This window comes from Syngnathoides biaculeatus, chromosome 14 (genome assembly GCF_019802595.1).
Source record: "Syngnathoides biaculeatus isolate LvHL_M chromosome 14, ASM1980259v1, whole genome shotgun sequence".
In the NCBI taxonomy this organism is placed as follows: Eukaryota; Metazoa; Chordata; class Actinopteri; order Syngnathiformes; family Syngnathidae; genus Syngnathoides; species Syngnathoides biaculeatus.
Window position 1 is genome coordinate 17,277,193 of NC_084653.1, and position 16,219 is coordinate 17,293,411.

General features: G+C 41.0%; 1 protein-coding gene across 1 annotated transcript; it reads left to right on the forward strand.

Moving 5' to 3' along the window:
• The first annotated feature begins 5,404 nt into the window (after window positions 1-5,404).
• Window positions 5,405-16,163, forward strand: slc40a1 (solute carrier family 40 member 1). Its single transcript, XM_061841930.1, has 8 exons — window positions 5,405-5,736; window positions 5,842-5,909; window positions 6,885-7,044; window positions 8,084-8,199; window positions 9,554-9,680; window positions 9,869-10,117; window positions 11,054-11,677; window positions 12,225-16,163. Exons 1-8 carry the CDS (start codon window positions 5,703-5,705, stop codon window positions 12,539-12,541), a joined length of 1,695 nt encoding a protein of 564 aa, XP_061697914.1. The 5' UTR covers window positions 5,405-5,702; the 3' UTR covers window positions 12,542-16,163.
• The last annotated feature ends 56 nt before the right edge of the window (window positions 16,164-16,219 follow it).

Below are 16,219 nucleotides of genomic sequence, written 5' to 3' on the forward strand. Positions count from 1 at the left end.
CATCATTTAGACACTAAGTGCGGTTATCCAAGTGAAACTAAACTGGAGTTCACAAGACACTTTGGTCCGAAAAAAATTGATCACACGAAGTATTTTCCTTCAGTGAATAATTTACAAGTACGTATATCAGGCCGATGTGATCGCCCTGTGAAACGGTGAGTTGAGTTCAAAGCGTCCTGCAACACAAACACTAACTGCCATGTGTTCTTTTGGCCACAAGAGGGAAGTGTGTGTTTAATATATATACACACGCAGAAACATCCATTTTCTAAGCCCCTTATCCTCACAAGGGTCGCGCAGCCAATCCCCGCTATATTCGAGCAGGGGGCGAGGTACACCCTGAACTGGTTGCCAGGCAATCGCAGGGCACATGGAGACAAACAGCCGCACTTACAATCGCACCTCGGGGTAATTTAGTCTCCACTGAATGCATGTTTTTGGGACGTGGGTGCCCGGGAAAAACCCACGCAGGCACGGGGAGAACATGCAAAGTCCACATAGGCAGGGCTGGGATTTGAACCCCTGTCCTCAGAACTGTTAGGCCAACACTCTACAGCTGCGCCACCGTGCCACCTTTTACTACAAAATTTATTAATTACTACAGAAATGTTCAAATACTTTCCTACATTAACTGATTCAAACTATTGCAACTTAAAATGGTTCAGCCAATTTCGGACATTCTTGGAAACATTTTTCCACCCTCAACCAAATTCCACAAAAACAAACCCTTTTCCACACCAATTTGCCCGTATCAATGCAAAAACTTTCAATATTTTAAACTAATCCTTCACACTTAAACACTTATCAACCAATTTAAACGACAATTAAAACACATTTGGCTCTTTTCCACATTTCCCAAACTTCACTTTTAACACAACAAAATTCTGAAATGCAGAAAAATTCAAATTTGTACCTAATCCTTCCACATTTGTCAACCAAAAAAAAAAAAAAAAATCCAACTTCAAGCCAAAGAGCGCATTCAAGGACTTGTCAGGAAGACTTGCATTCCAAAAATGTACACTTTTTTTTTTAATTATTCCGCAGTAAAAAAAAAAAATCTTAAATCCTTGCAGACATTTTACAATTGTACCTACAGTACTACATTTCTTAATCAACTTAACTTTTCAAAGAATTATAAAGCTTTTCAGTAGCAGAAATACAATTCTCTAGTTTTCCAAATAAATGTGTATATAATTATATGCATTCATCTACGGGACATAATTACTGCACTTGAGCACAAAAACAGCTGTTTGGGGTTTACGCAACGGGCTGTATACGATATATTGATCCCAAACAGCTTTTGAATGTTTACCATGTCGCTTCTTGGAAGCCGGGCAAGACATTCACAAATAAAAACAGAGGCAACGATGACCTTTTAATGTTTATTGTTCTCTGGCTGCATCCACTGCCGCGCACGTGCCAAGGCCGTAAGTAACGTGCTTACGTTTCAAAAGAGCAACAAAAAAAAAAGTAGTGTGCAGCATTTTGGTCACTCGGGTGCTGATCATCTTCTGTGGTGGGGATTTGACACCCTCCCCTCCAAGCAAGCACTTAATCCTTCTTTACATTTGGGTTAGGTAGGTGTCGCTGTGTTTTTGACAGCTACACAATGTGAGCCATGATGGACTGCTGACTCGCCCCAGGCCACTCGTCAGACAAGCTGGGTCAAGTGTTAGCCGAGTCCTTTACCAGAATATTCTGCTCACGAGTGGGCAAAGTAAACGAATTCAACTCATTTCGGTTCATTCTAGCTGTAATGAACCAATTATTCATTCAATCATTTGCACTCACATTCACACCTACGGGCAATTTGGTCTTCATTTAAACTACCATGCATGTTTTTGGGATGTGGCTGGAAACCGGAATACCCGGAGAAAACTTAGTCATGGGAAGAACTCCAGAACTCTCAACACAGTCAGCATTGCATTTGAACCCAGAACTGGCAGAAGCCAGTTAGGCAAACAGCATGCAAGGTAGCAGGAGAATTTCTAGTAGAAAGAACTTTCTAGAGAAATCATCCATCCATCCATTTTCTTAGTCGCTTATCCTCACAAGGGTCGCTGGGAGTGCTGGAGCCTATCCCAGCTGTGAACGGGCAGGACGCGGGGTACACCCTGAGCTGGTTGCCAGCCAATCGCAGGGCACATGGAGACAAACAGCCGCACTCACAATCACACCTACGGGCAATTTAGAGTCTCCAATAAATGTTGCATGTTTTTGGGATGTGGGAGGAAACCAGAGTGCCCGGAGAAGACCCACGCAGGCACGGGGAGAACGTGCAAACTCCACACAGGCGGGCCCGGGATTGAACTCGGGATCTCAGAACTGTGAGGCCACCGCTTTACCAGCTGCTCAACGTGCCGCCCCAGTTATGATATAAAAGTCAAATAAATGGAAAATTAAAGTTTAGAATAAAAAATAATACAAAAGTTTAAAAAATAATAATAATTTAATATAATTATATTTAAAAATCATTGCATTTAATTTAATAATTAAAATTAAAAACTGAAAAATAAAAGTTAAGCATTAATAATTTTTTTGAAATAAAAATACATTTTAAACAGACCATTTTAAAAATTCAACATTTTTAAAACTTTTTCCCCATGTCATATTACAATGTATGATCACACTTTTTAATGTAAAACCCCAAATATTTGGATTTGGGTTTGGAGCCAAACAGCTTGTATTTGAATAAATAGCAATTACTCAATATCCTGCTGAAAGACTTATTTGACTTTTTATCAGTCAAATCCTGTATATAATTAATAGTGATGATTCAGCACCTTATCTCTGAATAAACACCACCCTATATCAATGCCTTCCTGTGTTGTAGAAAATCCATTCCTATATGCTTTTAAATCAGATTTGTGTCTGCCCACCACGTATGATTCATGAATTGGTCTAATAATCAAAATAATTAGCATTTTGTGATGATGCAAGTCATCCTGTCCAGTTTTCATATGCTGATTCCAATGTGCCTGAAAACTCACCATAACTCCCAAAGGTGTCATTCCGTTCCTGGTAAAAATCACAATTTACCCATTTCATTGCTTTGCCTCGTTTATTTCGATAATCTCTGCTTGAGTACAGCTAATTATCGGGAGCTAGTTACCGGCATTAACTGTCTGGTGTACAGGGATCCTGGACTCTGCTGCAGTATGACTCGTCAATCAACTACACACAAAATTTATGAACTAGTTTTGGAATTGAATCAAGGGTAATGGGTTTTATTTGATAACACAAAAAATATCCCAACATTGTCTTTTATATGACAATTTTGAATTTTGATCATCTTTAACAAGAATCATGGAAGACACACATGATTTGGCTTCATTGGCCACATAAAATCACGTGGTGGGCCTGATCTGCCCCCCAGGTCTTGGACTTGACACCAGTGATCGATTTGGCTGCAGGAATTTCAGTTCTTCCAGAATAAAGCTTCAAAGCATGACATAAGAGAAAACGATAGAATTGATTTCGTAAAAAAGCAGGATAAGCAGGTTTTCGTCATCTTGCAAATGCCGGTTCCCCTTTTTGCACATGCCCCTCACAGTTTACTTCCAAATTCAGCTTTGAGTCAGCAATTGTCCCAAGATATTTATATGGTGGTTGCACTTTTTCCACTGAATAGAAGTGATGTTTTGTGTGTGTGCGTTGGGGGGGGGGCTGTACGGGGTTCTGGCTGAAATCGCTGATCGTATCTTTTGTCTTCAATATGTTCAATTGGAGATAAGAGCCCTCGCACCATCAAATAAAGTCATCGATGATCAACTCATGCTAGTCCCATTGCCCTGGAGCAGACGTATAATGACAGTCATCTACATCCTAAAAAACGCTTCTGTTTTTGCATTTAATTTGGCACAAATTTGCATTGCGAGTGAAAAAATGAGGGAGAGCCCCCATCCTTGTGGGCGGCCAGTTCAGGAGCAAACCTGGTCAAATGGAATCCCATTTGCCCTCGTTCTATGGGTCCCATTAATAAAAAAAAAAAAAAATCCAGAATCCACTCCACCAGATTATTGCTCACTTCAAATGACTCTAAAATCATTGAAAAGGTTGAATTGCATTAAAAGCCCGGCCCCACTTGTCTTGCGTTTGCATGTTCTCCCCTTGCCTGCCTGGGTTTTCTCTGGGCACTCCGGTTTCCACCCACGTCCCAAAAACATGCAACATTTATTGGACACTCTAAAATTGCTCCTAGGTGTGATCGTGAGTGTGGCTGTTTGTCTCCATGTGCCCTGCGATTGGCTGGCAACCAGCTCAGGGTGTACCCCGCTTCCTACCCGTTGACAGCTAGGATAGGCTCCAGCACTCCCCGCGACCCTCGTGAGGATAAGCGGCAAAGAAATTGGCAACAGAATTTGGGGCAAGGGACTACCGACGCTTCGCTCCATCCAGACTGTTGCTACCTGCTCTTGCTGGGAAAAAAAAGGCTAAAAATGGAGTGCAATACAGGTCTCAGTTCTTTCACACAGGATTTAAGAAAACCACCACATATGTTGCCACACCCACGACACCTAAATTACTCTTACCGAGCGGAAAGCTTGCTCCACATCCTCAACATCTGTCAAAATGTACAAGTTTATCGCTCAGTGCCTGAATGCTCTACGAAACGCTCTTGTATCAAATCGATTAAAAATGTATTAAGAGCCTTATTCAAATTAAACATATGATATAAAAACACTTAGAATGACTTTTCTGCTGCTCTTGAAATTACAGAGGCATTCTATAGTTTTCGTGCTAGACCACGCTGAGCCTGGATCGTTGGCAGTTCTCTAATTCAGATTTAGATTTCAAATTTCACCTTCTTCGTAGATATACTCCTTGTTGAATAAAAGCCCCCCTCCCTTTTTTTAGGATGATCTCAAACAAATAAGCATATCACATAAGCAGGGCTGTGCAGTTCACCACCGCAAGACTACAGAAACATGTCCAGGTCCGTGCATTCATAACACTGAAATAACAATGAAATCCTTTGTTCTTGTTGTTGTTTTTTTTTTTTTTTTTTTTTTTTTTAAATCTGTGGCTACCCTCCTAGGGCTTTTTAGATATCGGCAGGAGATACGCACCGTTATGATCCAAGTCGAATTGATTTATATACGTCATTGACCCATAACAAAGACCCAATGTATTATTCAGCCTGGTTGTGGACAAGACACACTGGTTAAGGTTCGCATGTGTTTTTTTTTCATGGCATGGATTATTAAAATCTTCCAATATGTACATAAAATTTGTGCGAGATGCAGACGCCGCTTTTGTGTGAGTGTGTGTGTGCGCGCGTGCAGGAGTCGAGTAGCGTCGTCATGGTTGGGTCACGTCATTCAAAGGTGTAAGAAGGCGGAGGGTGGGGGTGGGGAAGCCTTAAATCCGAGCAGAACGTAAACACAGCAGCAGAGGGGAGGCAGGCGCTCAGGCTGCACAGTGACGTTCGGGAGACGACAAACACAAAAAGCGAGCTGCTTTCTGCTGTTTTCGACGTCGCTCGGCCACACATCGAGGCATTTCTTTCCGACTTCAGCTACAGTGATAGCTAAGTTTGGAGAGGAGAAAAACGGGACCGAGAGAGAGCCGTCGCGTGCATTTTTTCCTTGTCTTTTTGCACTGTTGTGCGGTGGCCTTATTGTTGCCAAGCTCATTAAAATCGGGTGAAAAAAGACAAATAAAGGTTTTTGCGTTTATCTGCAAAAAAAATCTTTTTCAACATGGAAAACGCACGAGTCAAGAAAACATGCTGTGGTCGGTGTCAGTGGTCATCCGATTGTTGTTGTTTTTTTTTTTTTTATCCCCGTATCTTTTAGCGAATTCCCTAAGTGTATTTTTCTCTCTCTCTCCGCCTCGCAGAATCCGTTCAAGAGTTCTTCACCTCGGCAAAACTCCTTATCTATGTGGGACATGCACTGTCAACTTGGGTAAGTGAACCTGTTTATTCAAAGTGTTCCAGTAATGGTGTCAAACTCGTGGGCCGGGGGAGCAGATCCAGCCCCTACATGATTTTATGGTTAGGTTAAAGCAAACCATGCAGGTCAACTTTGTTTCCTGTGAAAATATGAAAAAATGCAAATTGTCTACACTTTTAACGACATTGAGATGATTGGAAACATGTTTTCTTCACAATCCCTATCTTATAAGAAATGTTCAAATACATGTTTTTATAGATTTCTGATTTTAAAAAGAATGCATTTGTTGTGCATGTGTTATTATAAGGGCTAATAATGTATTTATAGTGAACTGCCGCCATTCACGGGGGATCAGGCCGTATGGAAGAAAATATGTGCCACCAGGATTTTAATTAAAAATGCCACTGAACATTTTATGTTGTAAAATCCACATTGTTATTTCAAAGTGATCACATTTTCAATAGCTATATTTCAGTTTAACTTCAATGTTAAGAAATTTGCCATGTAAAAAAATTCAACCTTCAAAATTCAAAGGCAATATTTTCAGTCTACTGAGATTCAACTGGGTACAATTCACTGCCTGAAATTCACTGTCTAATTTCTGTGTTAAGAAGGCAGGGTTACTTCAGGTCTTAACACTGAGACTGAAAATATTGCGTTTGAATTTTGAAGGTTGAATTTTTTTACATGGCAATTTTCTCAAGATTGAAAAGTTAAACTGAAATACAGCTATTGAAAATCTGATCCCTTAGAAATAATGTGAATCCATCCATCCATTTTCTTAGCCACTTATGAGGGTCGCGGGAATAATGTGAATTTTACTACATAAAATTTTCAGTGGCATTTTTTATTTCAAATCCTGGTGACACATATTTACTTCCATAGGGCCAGGGCATGAATACTGAAAATCTGTGTAAAATGGACACCCATCAGAGAAAAAAAGAAAAGATAAACAATGACATTCTTATCTTATGTTTCAACTCACAGGGCGACCGGATGTGGAACTTTGCCGTGGCCGTGTTCTTGGTGGAACTGTACGGCAACAGCCTGCTGCTCACGGCCGTGTATGGTCTGGTGGTGGCTGGCTCCGTGCTGCTGCTGGGGGCCATCATTGGTGATTGGGTGGACAGGAACCCGAGACTCAAAGGTGAGGCAAGTTCTTGGATTAGATTGTTTGTGTATAGGCCTACCGTTGTGTACACCAGGGGTGGATCGGTTCACAGAGTCCAAAGTTTGGTTCACCTGAAATTGTTTTGTAGTCATGGTTTTCGTTTCGGTTCGGTATATGTTGACTGTTGAGAAAGTCAATTATGTCGGAAGTCAGGTTAAAACTGAATAAGACATTTGACATATCATTGCGACAACCATCTTAAAATTAGATGAGATTCTCACTGCAAGAGAGGAAACATTCCAAGTTCTCACATGCTTTTCATTTATTTGACAAATGAAGTACAATGAATGCTTAAAAAAACAAGTACTTGTTACTATAATTTATCATTTATCATGCACCCCCCAAAGAAATGGTAAAAAAATCAATAGTGCACATTTTACATAGATACATAAATAGGTGGGGGGGGGGAATTCAACATTTTACAAATATATGCCGCCATCTAGAGGTTGTGAACAATCCTGAACACTTTCATTCCAATTTGCCACTGCCACCTAGAGGTTATTAAAAAGATGCCCTCCCAGTTTGAAAACTACTGATATCTACAGACGGTATAGACATACGCAAAGAAATTGGCTCAATTATGTTCAGGGGCTGCTTTTTTTTTTGCTTCCTGTAGCTACCACAGGGTTTGTTGGATCTATTTAGGTTACGATGAAACCTCAAGACTCATAAAGGCATTCTGTTGCGAAATGTGCGCCCCGGTGTCAGAAAGCTCTTTGAGAATTTTCAAATGTTGAAAAAAATATAAACAATAACCTTCATGCATTAAATACTAATTTACCAAGTGATTCCTACTATATTAGTAGAACAGTCCATTGAGGGTGCTATCGGTTTTGGATATAAAACAATTTTTGTCAAGCACATTTAGCAAAGACAAAAGGTAGCAGAATGGATCAGGGTGCAGGAAACTCATTGAAAAGAGCTCCTTGGGCCCACCAGAATAAACATGGTCAGACAGGCAAGCTGTTGTGTTTGGTCATGTCTGTCTCTAATACCCGTTTTTGCTCATCCGCAGTGGCCCAGATGTCTCTGGTCATCCAGAACAGTTGCGTCATCGTGTGCGGCATTCTCCTCATGGTGGTTTTCAGTTTCAAACAGCAGCTAGTGGAGATCTACAACGGATGGCTGCTGGTAAGACGCTCAGATTCTAGCTGCATGAGCTCGCTCAAAGCCTTTTTTTTTTAACCACTTTAGCTCTTGTACAACGACCTGACCTAGTAGATGATATTCAAGAACTGATATGAACACTTCCACGTCTGTGTAACTTTTGACCCTTTAAAAAGCTCTAACTGAAGGTTGACATGAAACAGTTGACTGTAACCTGATTTATAAAGTTCATGTTATTGTATTCGCTGACTAAAAATATAGCCATAATAATTTACAAACATATAAAATCATAAAAACACATGTTCTCGTACAGACCGATGCAAATTTTGCTCAAAGCAACAATAGCAGAAACACAACATCAACAGCGTTGCCAGAGGCAGAAGCGTGTTTACACTCGTGGAACTATTCTTGAGGGTCTTATTGAAGGGCTGCGCACGTCAACAGGTTTTTCAAGGCCGGTCATATGACAGTGAAATGTGGTCAGGCATCTTGATGCATTTTTGTTGTTGCTATTCTGACCTGACAGCAGCAGCTGTGCTGGATCTTTGTACATGATGTACAGAGAGTATGAAACATACAGTATTTTGTTTATTGCTCTTAAACAAGGTGTTATTGTCGTAGGCATTATTTCAATGTTAGTTTCTTGATGCGTTCAACCGTGTGAGAGTAATTTTGGAATCGCATTCATTTGAGCTCAGCCTGTACTTGGTGTATTTTAACTTTGCTTTGCACGTAGCGCTTAAAAATAGTTTTACAAAATTCAATATTGACCAGTGAAGAAATTCAAGACAAAATTTTAACCAAATTAATGATATAAAAGGCACAATGTAATACAGAATGTGTAATTACAACCTATGAAATTCATCCAGAATGTCTGCTTCCACCCAAAATGACTGACTCCGTTTTCAACTTCAGACACGCGTTTTTTGGACTTTCTCGTTTGTCCAGTTATGATGGTCATGCCCGCCAAATTCTGTGTTGATCGGTGAAACTGAAACGTGAAATGCTGCACTTTCATGCTCAACTGGATCGACACGCTCACATCTGCTACCCCCAGTCACAAAAATTCTCCCACTTGTCACGAAACAGCCAGAAGGTACAACTGATTTTAAGCGCGCCATATAAATTGATATCATGGTGGCCAAGTAGTTAGCATATCTGCCTCACAGTCCTGAGGTGAGGGATTTTAATCTGGACTCTGGCCTTTCTGTGTACTTTGTGCATGTTCTCGTTGTCTGTATGAACCCTGTGATTGACCGGTGTACCCCACCTTTCGCCCGACGTGCTATATAAAATCAATGGATGGATGTACGTATACAAAGGGAACATGGCTCAACTTTCCCACTGATACAAATACCACACCCTGCTATTTTTACAGACCGTCTGCTACATTCTGGTAATCAGCATTGCCAACATCGCCAACCTTGCCAGTACTGCAATGTCCATCACCATCCAGAGGGACTGGGTGGTGGTTGTGGCAGGTCAGGACAGCAGCAAGTTAGCAGGTCAGTGTTCGCGCTTATCATTTGTAAATATGGATTTCACGTGATCTTTTATCATATCAAGGTGGGACTTTGACCCTCTGTTTGGACTCATTCTGCGGTTTTACATTTTATGTCAGGACTCCTCGTTCTTGTAATGCACCTGTAATTCCTTGAAGCCAACTACCATAAATCTTTCACTCACACACCAGATATGAACGCCACCGTGCGGATTATCGATCAGCTGACCAACATCCTGGCCCCCATGTTGGTGGGCCAGATAATGACCTTCGGCTCGCACTTCATCGGCTGTGGCTTCATCTCGGGCTGGAACCTGTTCTCCATGTGTCTGGAGTACATGGTGCTGTGGAAAGTCTACCAGAAGACGCCGGCGCTGGCTGTCAAAGCTGGGCAGAAGGATCGGAATGAACAGGAGCTCAAACAACTTAGCCCCATGAAAGGTATCCATACTAAATGTTTGTACACCAACAGCTAACTCGACGAAGTCTCTAGTTGAAGTTCGTCGGAGTATAATATCTGTTTCGAATCTGAATGATTGGCTACCTGTCCAATTTAGCAGATGGGTCTTAAACAGTTTTTCCAATGGCCAATTATGATAGATGCATCGCCCTAATTTGTGGCTGATTGGAGGAATTGTTGTTGGGGCCAGGTCGACACAAGCCCCACTCTAACTTTTCACGGGGAACTACTGGAGGAATTTGCCAAAATAGGGTCCAGCCGACCTGTGTCTAAGCCTGTAACAATACATTAAAGAAGCTAAAAATTGTGATCATCTAAAGGGGCTAGCTCACTGTCAGAGAGATCTGCAAGACTGATCAGTCGTGGCGACTCAGGGCCTTGGAAGACCAAAATAGGGAAGTCACCATCAGGTAGCAAAACTATTCTCCAGGTCAGGAAGATAGGGGTCCGAGACACAAAACTGTCATCATTGAAATTACACAACTATGACCCATTAGTCAACTCACAGAGTTTGTCTTCAATTCAGATACGGCAATATGACCACATAATCATCCTTCTCCAAAACAAAATGTAAGCCTAGATTGAAGAGACATTTCTTCATCAAACCTTCAAATGTCAATGTGTCATCTGACTGGAGTGAGCAAAATTGTGGCTACCGCTAAAGCTAGTTCTTGAGAGCACTTCCCGATTCCATGGTCATTTCGGTCAGCAGCACAGGAGCATTTTAGCTACCTGCTCGAAATGAAAATAGCATAGTCGACAAGACCCAGACTTTTTTTCCATATATGCTTCAAAAAACTTGCCCAAGTCATGCTGAACATGATAATGTACGTTCAAAAACACCCCTTCCGAGATCACTGAATTCAATAGTATATTTGGTCTAAGAGTAGTTGATAATCTCCAATTCTGTTTTGCAGAATCCGAGACAGGCCAAAGTCCCGAAGAGTCCTCTGAACCCCTAATGAATGCAGTCTCAGTGGCGGTCAAGACTGAGCCCCCTAAAAAGCGTAGCTGCTGCAGCCAAGTGACCGAACCCCTGCGCACCCTGAAGGCTGGCTGGAAGGCGTACTATAATCAGAGCATTTTCTTCGCTGGCATGTCCCTGGCTTTCCTCTACATGACCGTGCTAGGATTCGACTGCATCACCACAGGATACGCCTACATGCAGGGTCTCAGCGGCTCACTTGTCAGCCTCCTTATGGGGGCTTCGGCCGTGTCTGGTATCTGCGGCACAGTCGCCTTCACCTGGGTCCGGAAGAAGTGCGGCCTAGTCCGTACTGGCTTCATTTCAGGCGTGGCGCAGCTCTCGAGCCTCATGCTGTGTGTCTTCTCAGTCTTTGCTCCTGGGAGCCCCTTTGATCTTAGTGTTTCGCCTTTCCAGAACGCTTATCCCTACAGTCTGCCTGAGGCTGATAAGCTCTTGACTGCCCTTACTGGTAGTAACATTACTGCCACCAGCGCGCCGCCTGAGGAGCTACCCGGCCCGACGTCCTACATCTCCGTCAGTTTGCTGTTTGCTGGCGTCATTGCTGCGAGGGTCGGTAAGTAATAGTCATTCACAGACTATTCTGTAAGCAACGCACACTCATCATATGCTCGAGTTGAACATCAGAATTTTTTTTTTTTTTTTTGCAAAGCGTTCCTCATTCACTCTGGGAACTGGTGGTCTTTTCTCACTGTCGAGACACACATTCTAGTACCTACCTTGTGAAAACTAAAATTTGATATATGAATAAATTAAAAGCTTGCTCACAGAATAAGTTAAACTCAGATCAAGGTATCAGTGTATTTGATCTGGACTCGCGTTGACTGATAGCCAGTACATACTCGATAGCTACATTCAGAAGAGACCAGATCCTTTTATGCGAGCCAATCGTGCCACTTGAGAACAATAAATGAGACTTGGCATTTGAACCACGTGGCGTAACGACAGTTTACACCCATAGCTGGTGAGTGTACTGCAAATCAGTCCAAGAACCTTCAACCCTTGATGCAAGTAATAATGTAATTTTCCCTACGTGAGATGTAACGTCATCATAAACTGACGCGATCCTGAGTTTTGATCCGTGACGCTTTCTTCCTGTCCAGGCCTGTGGTCCTTTGACCTCACGGTGACTCAACTCATCCAGGAGAATGTGATCGAATCAGAGCGAGGTGTGATCAACGGCGTCCAGAACTCCATGAACTACCTCTTGGATTTGCTGCACTTCATCATGGTGATCCTGGCGCCCAACCCCGAGGCTTTCGGCTTGCTGGTCATCATCTCGGTGTCGTTCGTGACGGCGGGCCACGTCATGTACTTCTACTTTGCCTTCAAGCGTCTCGGCCACCGTCTGTTCCTCTGCTGCTCGCCCGAGCAGAAGGTAGAGACAGACAACAGCCCTTCGCCTACCAATGCTGTCTAGTTGCCTTTCACACAGACACATTATTATATCAATCTAGCTTGGTATAGCCACACATAGCAAATATGTATCAGCTACAGTCTACTGCAGCGTTAATAACGTCTTCACATGTAGCCAGTCAAGGGCAAGAGCTTGCGACTGAACCTTTAGCAACAAGTCAAGAGCAGTGAACTAATCTAAACTGTAGATTAGGCAGAGGTTTTTTTATTTTTTTAATCCTCCTGTTGTGGTTGTCTCTTTGGTACACTAAAAAAAGTTCATGGGTCATTGTGACTCGCCACATTTAACCACAAAAAAAATGTTAACAGATCAGCATGACCGGTCCCAAATATGGGTTGATTTTGAGCTGTTTTTTTTTTTTTTTTTTTTAACTTCAACCCAATTTTTGAATATCCTCCAAACAGAACCGAAGCGGGCTGCTTGAGTTTAGCTCTGCTGTTTTATTGTGGCTCAAACTGACCCCTAAAAAAAAAAATTGAAAAAAAATGCAGATAAATGGGTTTTCGTTTTTCAATTTCAATATTTTTCTGAATTTTCTCTTATGCTTAAACATGAGGCAGGGTTTATTGACCCATGAAACAACCCAAACAGAAGGTTAGAGGTTCCAAACGGGCCTATTTTGGCACTGTAATCCCTCTATTTTGCTATTTCCATCCTGCAGGCCGCTATAGAATTACTAACCTCTTCACACGTAGCCAGTTGTGTGTAAAAGCTTGCGATTGAAGCAATAGCAATGAGTAGAGGTGAGAGTTGAGTTGTAATCCAAAATTGCGCTTTAGATGAGGAAGAGGTTTGTCTTACCCCTCCTCTTATGGTCCGACAAAGATTTGACTTGCTGAATGTATGGACACAAGAAAACTGATTTGAAAATCTTACATTTTTTTTTGGGTGGGGACAATTTGAGCTGCAAAAGAACAGGGCGGTTGCCTTTTTTTAATGTTTTTTTTTTTTTTAACTATGAGACAGCAGCCTTACATTTTTTGATGAACGGCATTAAAAGATGATTGTTCTCCAAACAGTGGAGATCTTTAACTCTCCTGTTGAAATGTGCTTTTATAAAAAAAAGGACTTAAAAGATTTGGGTACAACTCATTTGACGGACTTATTTCAATCCTAATAAAAAAAAAAAAAAAATTAATGTAGATGAAAATTCCTACAAAGTTTTAACCTTGTTTTCCTTTATCCCCTTTTTTAAAATCACCTTATTTATAATTAGAAAATCTTTTGAAAGTCAAGAGAAAAAAAATCTGATAAAATTCTGCAAGTCTTGTATAATTTTTGTTAATTGTTTTTTATATACATATTTTGTTTACCACCAACATAAATTCTGATGAAAATGTATGCTGCTTGGCATAATTTAACAGGAGGGTTAATATGTTCAACGTTGCAGTGATGTCATTGGTGCTTCAAGGATCTTTTAGCCATTGTTCTTAGTTTATACAGGTTGGGATTTTTTTTTATTTTTTAAAGTCAACCAAACCACAGCAACAATGGGATATCTCCTTTTTTTTTATGTGGTCAAAGGTTTATGCACATAACTATTTATTCAGGTAATGCAGGTGGTGGTTTTGACAAAACAGCAGTGTTGTATTTTGCCAGGGACAAAACAAAACAGAAACAAAAAACAAGCTATGCAGCCACTTCAATAGGTCTCAGTTACCAAAGTCCAGGTTCATATGTGTGGTGTGCAAGGAAGGAGAGAGGGAAATCCGCTGATGTGTCTTGAAGCATTCCTTACAGCTATTTTTGCATCAGGTGACAAAAAAACATCTGGATATTTTTACCAATGTTTCCTACTGTAATTGTCATTTCTACTTATTTGTTATTATAACCACAACCTTTGTGATTCGTTGCAGTTCTCCAAGGTGGGCTTTTCTCCCCCCCACATATGTGATTGTTGTTACGCCAGCACTTTAAGTGATTGACATTGGTCACTACACCAAATGTCTCATCAGACGTTTTGATTGTTTTTGCACAAGACTGAAGTCCACAGGTTCGGGGTGTGGCTGGAAAAAGTGTATAACTATGTTTGGTAACAGTTCTTGTAAGGTAGGAGGTCTGAAACCGGCCTGTGTTGACCTTGGCTGTCCTCAAATGTGGTCTTAATATGCAAGATCGGCATTTTTATAACTGGGGTGCCTCAACATATGTTTTGTGTGTGCCATTTTACAGTAATTGAACCCTCCTGTTATGTTCATTTCTCAGAAACAGAAATAATGTTCTTGGGCAAATTTGACTTGGGCCACATGTAAACGTTATATGAGTGTCAGAAACTATCATGTCATGCCCAAAAATCTCTCACTCTTTCCCTGACTTCATCAAACTGCCAGCTATTTTACAGCATTTTGACTTCTTTCAAGGTCCACAGTATTCTGTGCAGTATACACGCCAGACCTACCACAAGAAAGTAGACTTTCTCACCAGAAACAAATGTTTTTCTATCGGTTCCTGTTTTTTTAGTTATCAGCAGTAGAACATGAATTGGATTTACCAAAAAACAGTTTCTGACCAAATGAAAAGAAGGATCGAGCAGAACAGTTTCTTTGACGCTAATATCTTTAGCTTTTGTGACACCTCAGACTAAAACAAAGCTGAGAAAGGGCTTCAAGCGATACAAATGTATTTATAGGTATTCAGCTAAGAAACGCACTGCAAGTGATACTGACTCCAGGGGTGCAGTTGAACACCAGTAGCTCTTTTACATGCCATTCATCGACTTTATCTTTTCTCACCAGTGCAAAACACTTCCCACCATCTACTCTGACACGTAATCCTACTATATCACATATACACAATCTGTTCCGTGAAGCAGGTGCCTAAAGTTGCCGAATTTCCAGCATGTTACCATTTCTATCACTCACAAGGAAGTATTGACTTCCATATCTTTATCTCCTAATGAAAGGCTGTGCTGATTTCAAATCTAAAGTTGTACAACGCCAGCATCTACAAGAATCTGTTAATCCTTCCAGTGGTTTACAAACCTGAAACAGCATGCTGGGTGTCACGTGCAAATTGAAAAACGTGCTTGACAAATGGATGCCAGTGAGATTAAATGATTGGATTCCAGTTGATTAAACATCTACGGCAGTGATTTAAATTAAATGCGCCAATTTGACTCACAACATAGCAGGAGGGTTATCATCCTGAGTCTTTTTTGGGGGGGAGGTGTAGAGGTGTGCGGGGGAGACATTTGGGTGAGCGATCTAGTAGAAAGGGCAATTTTTGTTGGCAGTGACCAGGTTTTGGTACAAAGTTCAGACTCGCCTGAAGAACAAAACTTGGTGTCCATTTCCTTACCAGACTTTTAAATGTAAAATTCTGCAAACTGTTCATTGCAAAAGGCCACAAGCATAGTCCTATGTAGATAACATTTAATTTCAGTCAGAATCTAAGTATCCAATTGAAAAAAGTAAAAAAAAAAAAAGTATCATTGTGCTGTTTGTAAGATGTTTTATATCTTCCTTGTGTTGTCCAATTGTTTTCTGTGATTTCTTTCTTTATACATACTGTGATGTTTCATTGAATCAGGAAAAGGAAAAAAAAAATCACTCCATGAAAATATAAATTGACAGTACTGTTTGTAATGCAAGAGGTGTCTTAAATAAAAGACCTTCAGTATCGACGAGTCTATAGTCTCTGTTGTGTATTTTATGTACGCTATCGTATTGTGTTGTAGACGTT

What these genes read in the sequence shown, in the direction of transcription:
- slc40a1 (XM_061841930.1), top strand. Translation starts at nt 5,703, where the DNA reads ATGGAAAACGCACGAGTCAAGAAAACATGCTGTG. An exon ending in CAGGAACCCGAGACTCAAAG is followed by an intron (nt 7,045 to 8,083) that starts GTGAGGCAAGTT and finishes GCTCATCCGCAG; the next exon opens with TGGCCCAGATGTCTCTGGTC. An exon ending in ACAACTTAGCCCCATGAAAG is followed by an intron (nt 10,118 to 11,053) that starts GTATCCATACTA and finishes TCTGTTTTGCAG; the next exon opens with AATCCGAGACAGGCCAAAGT.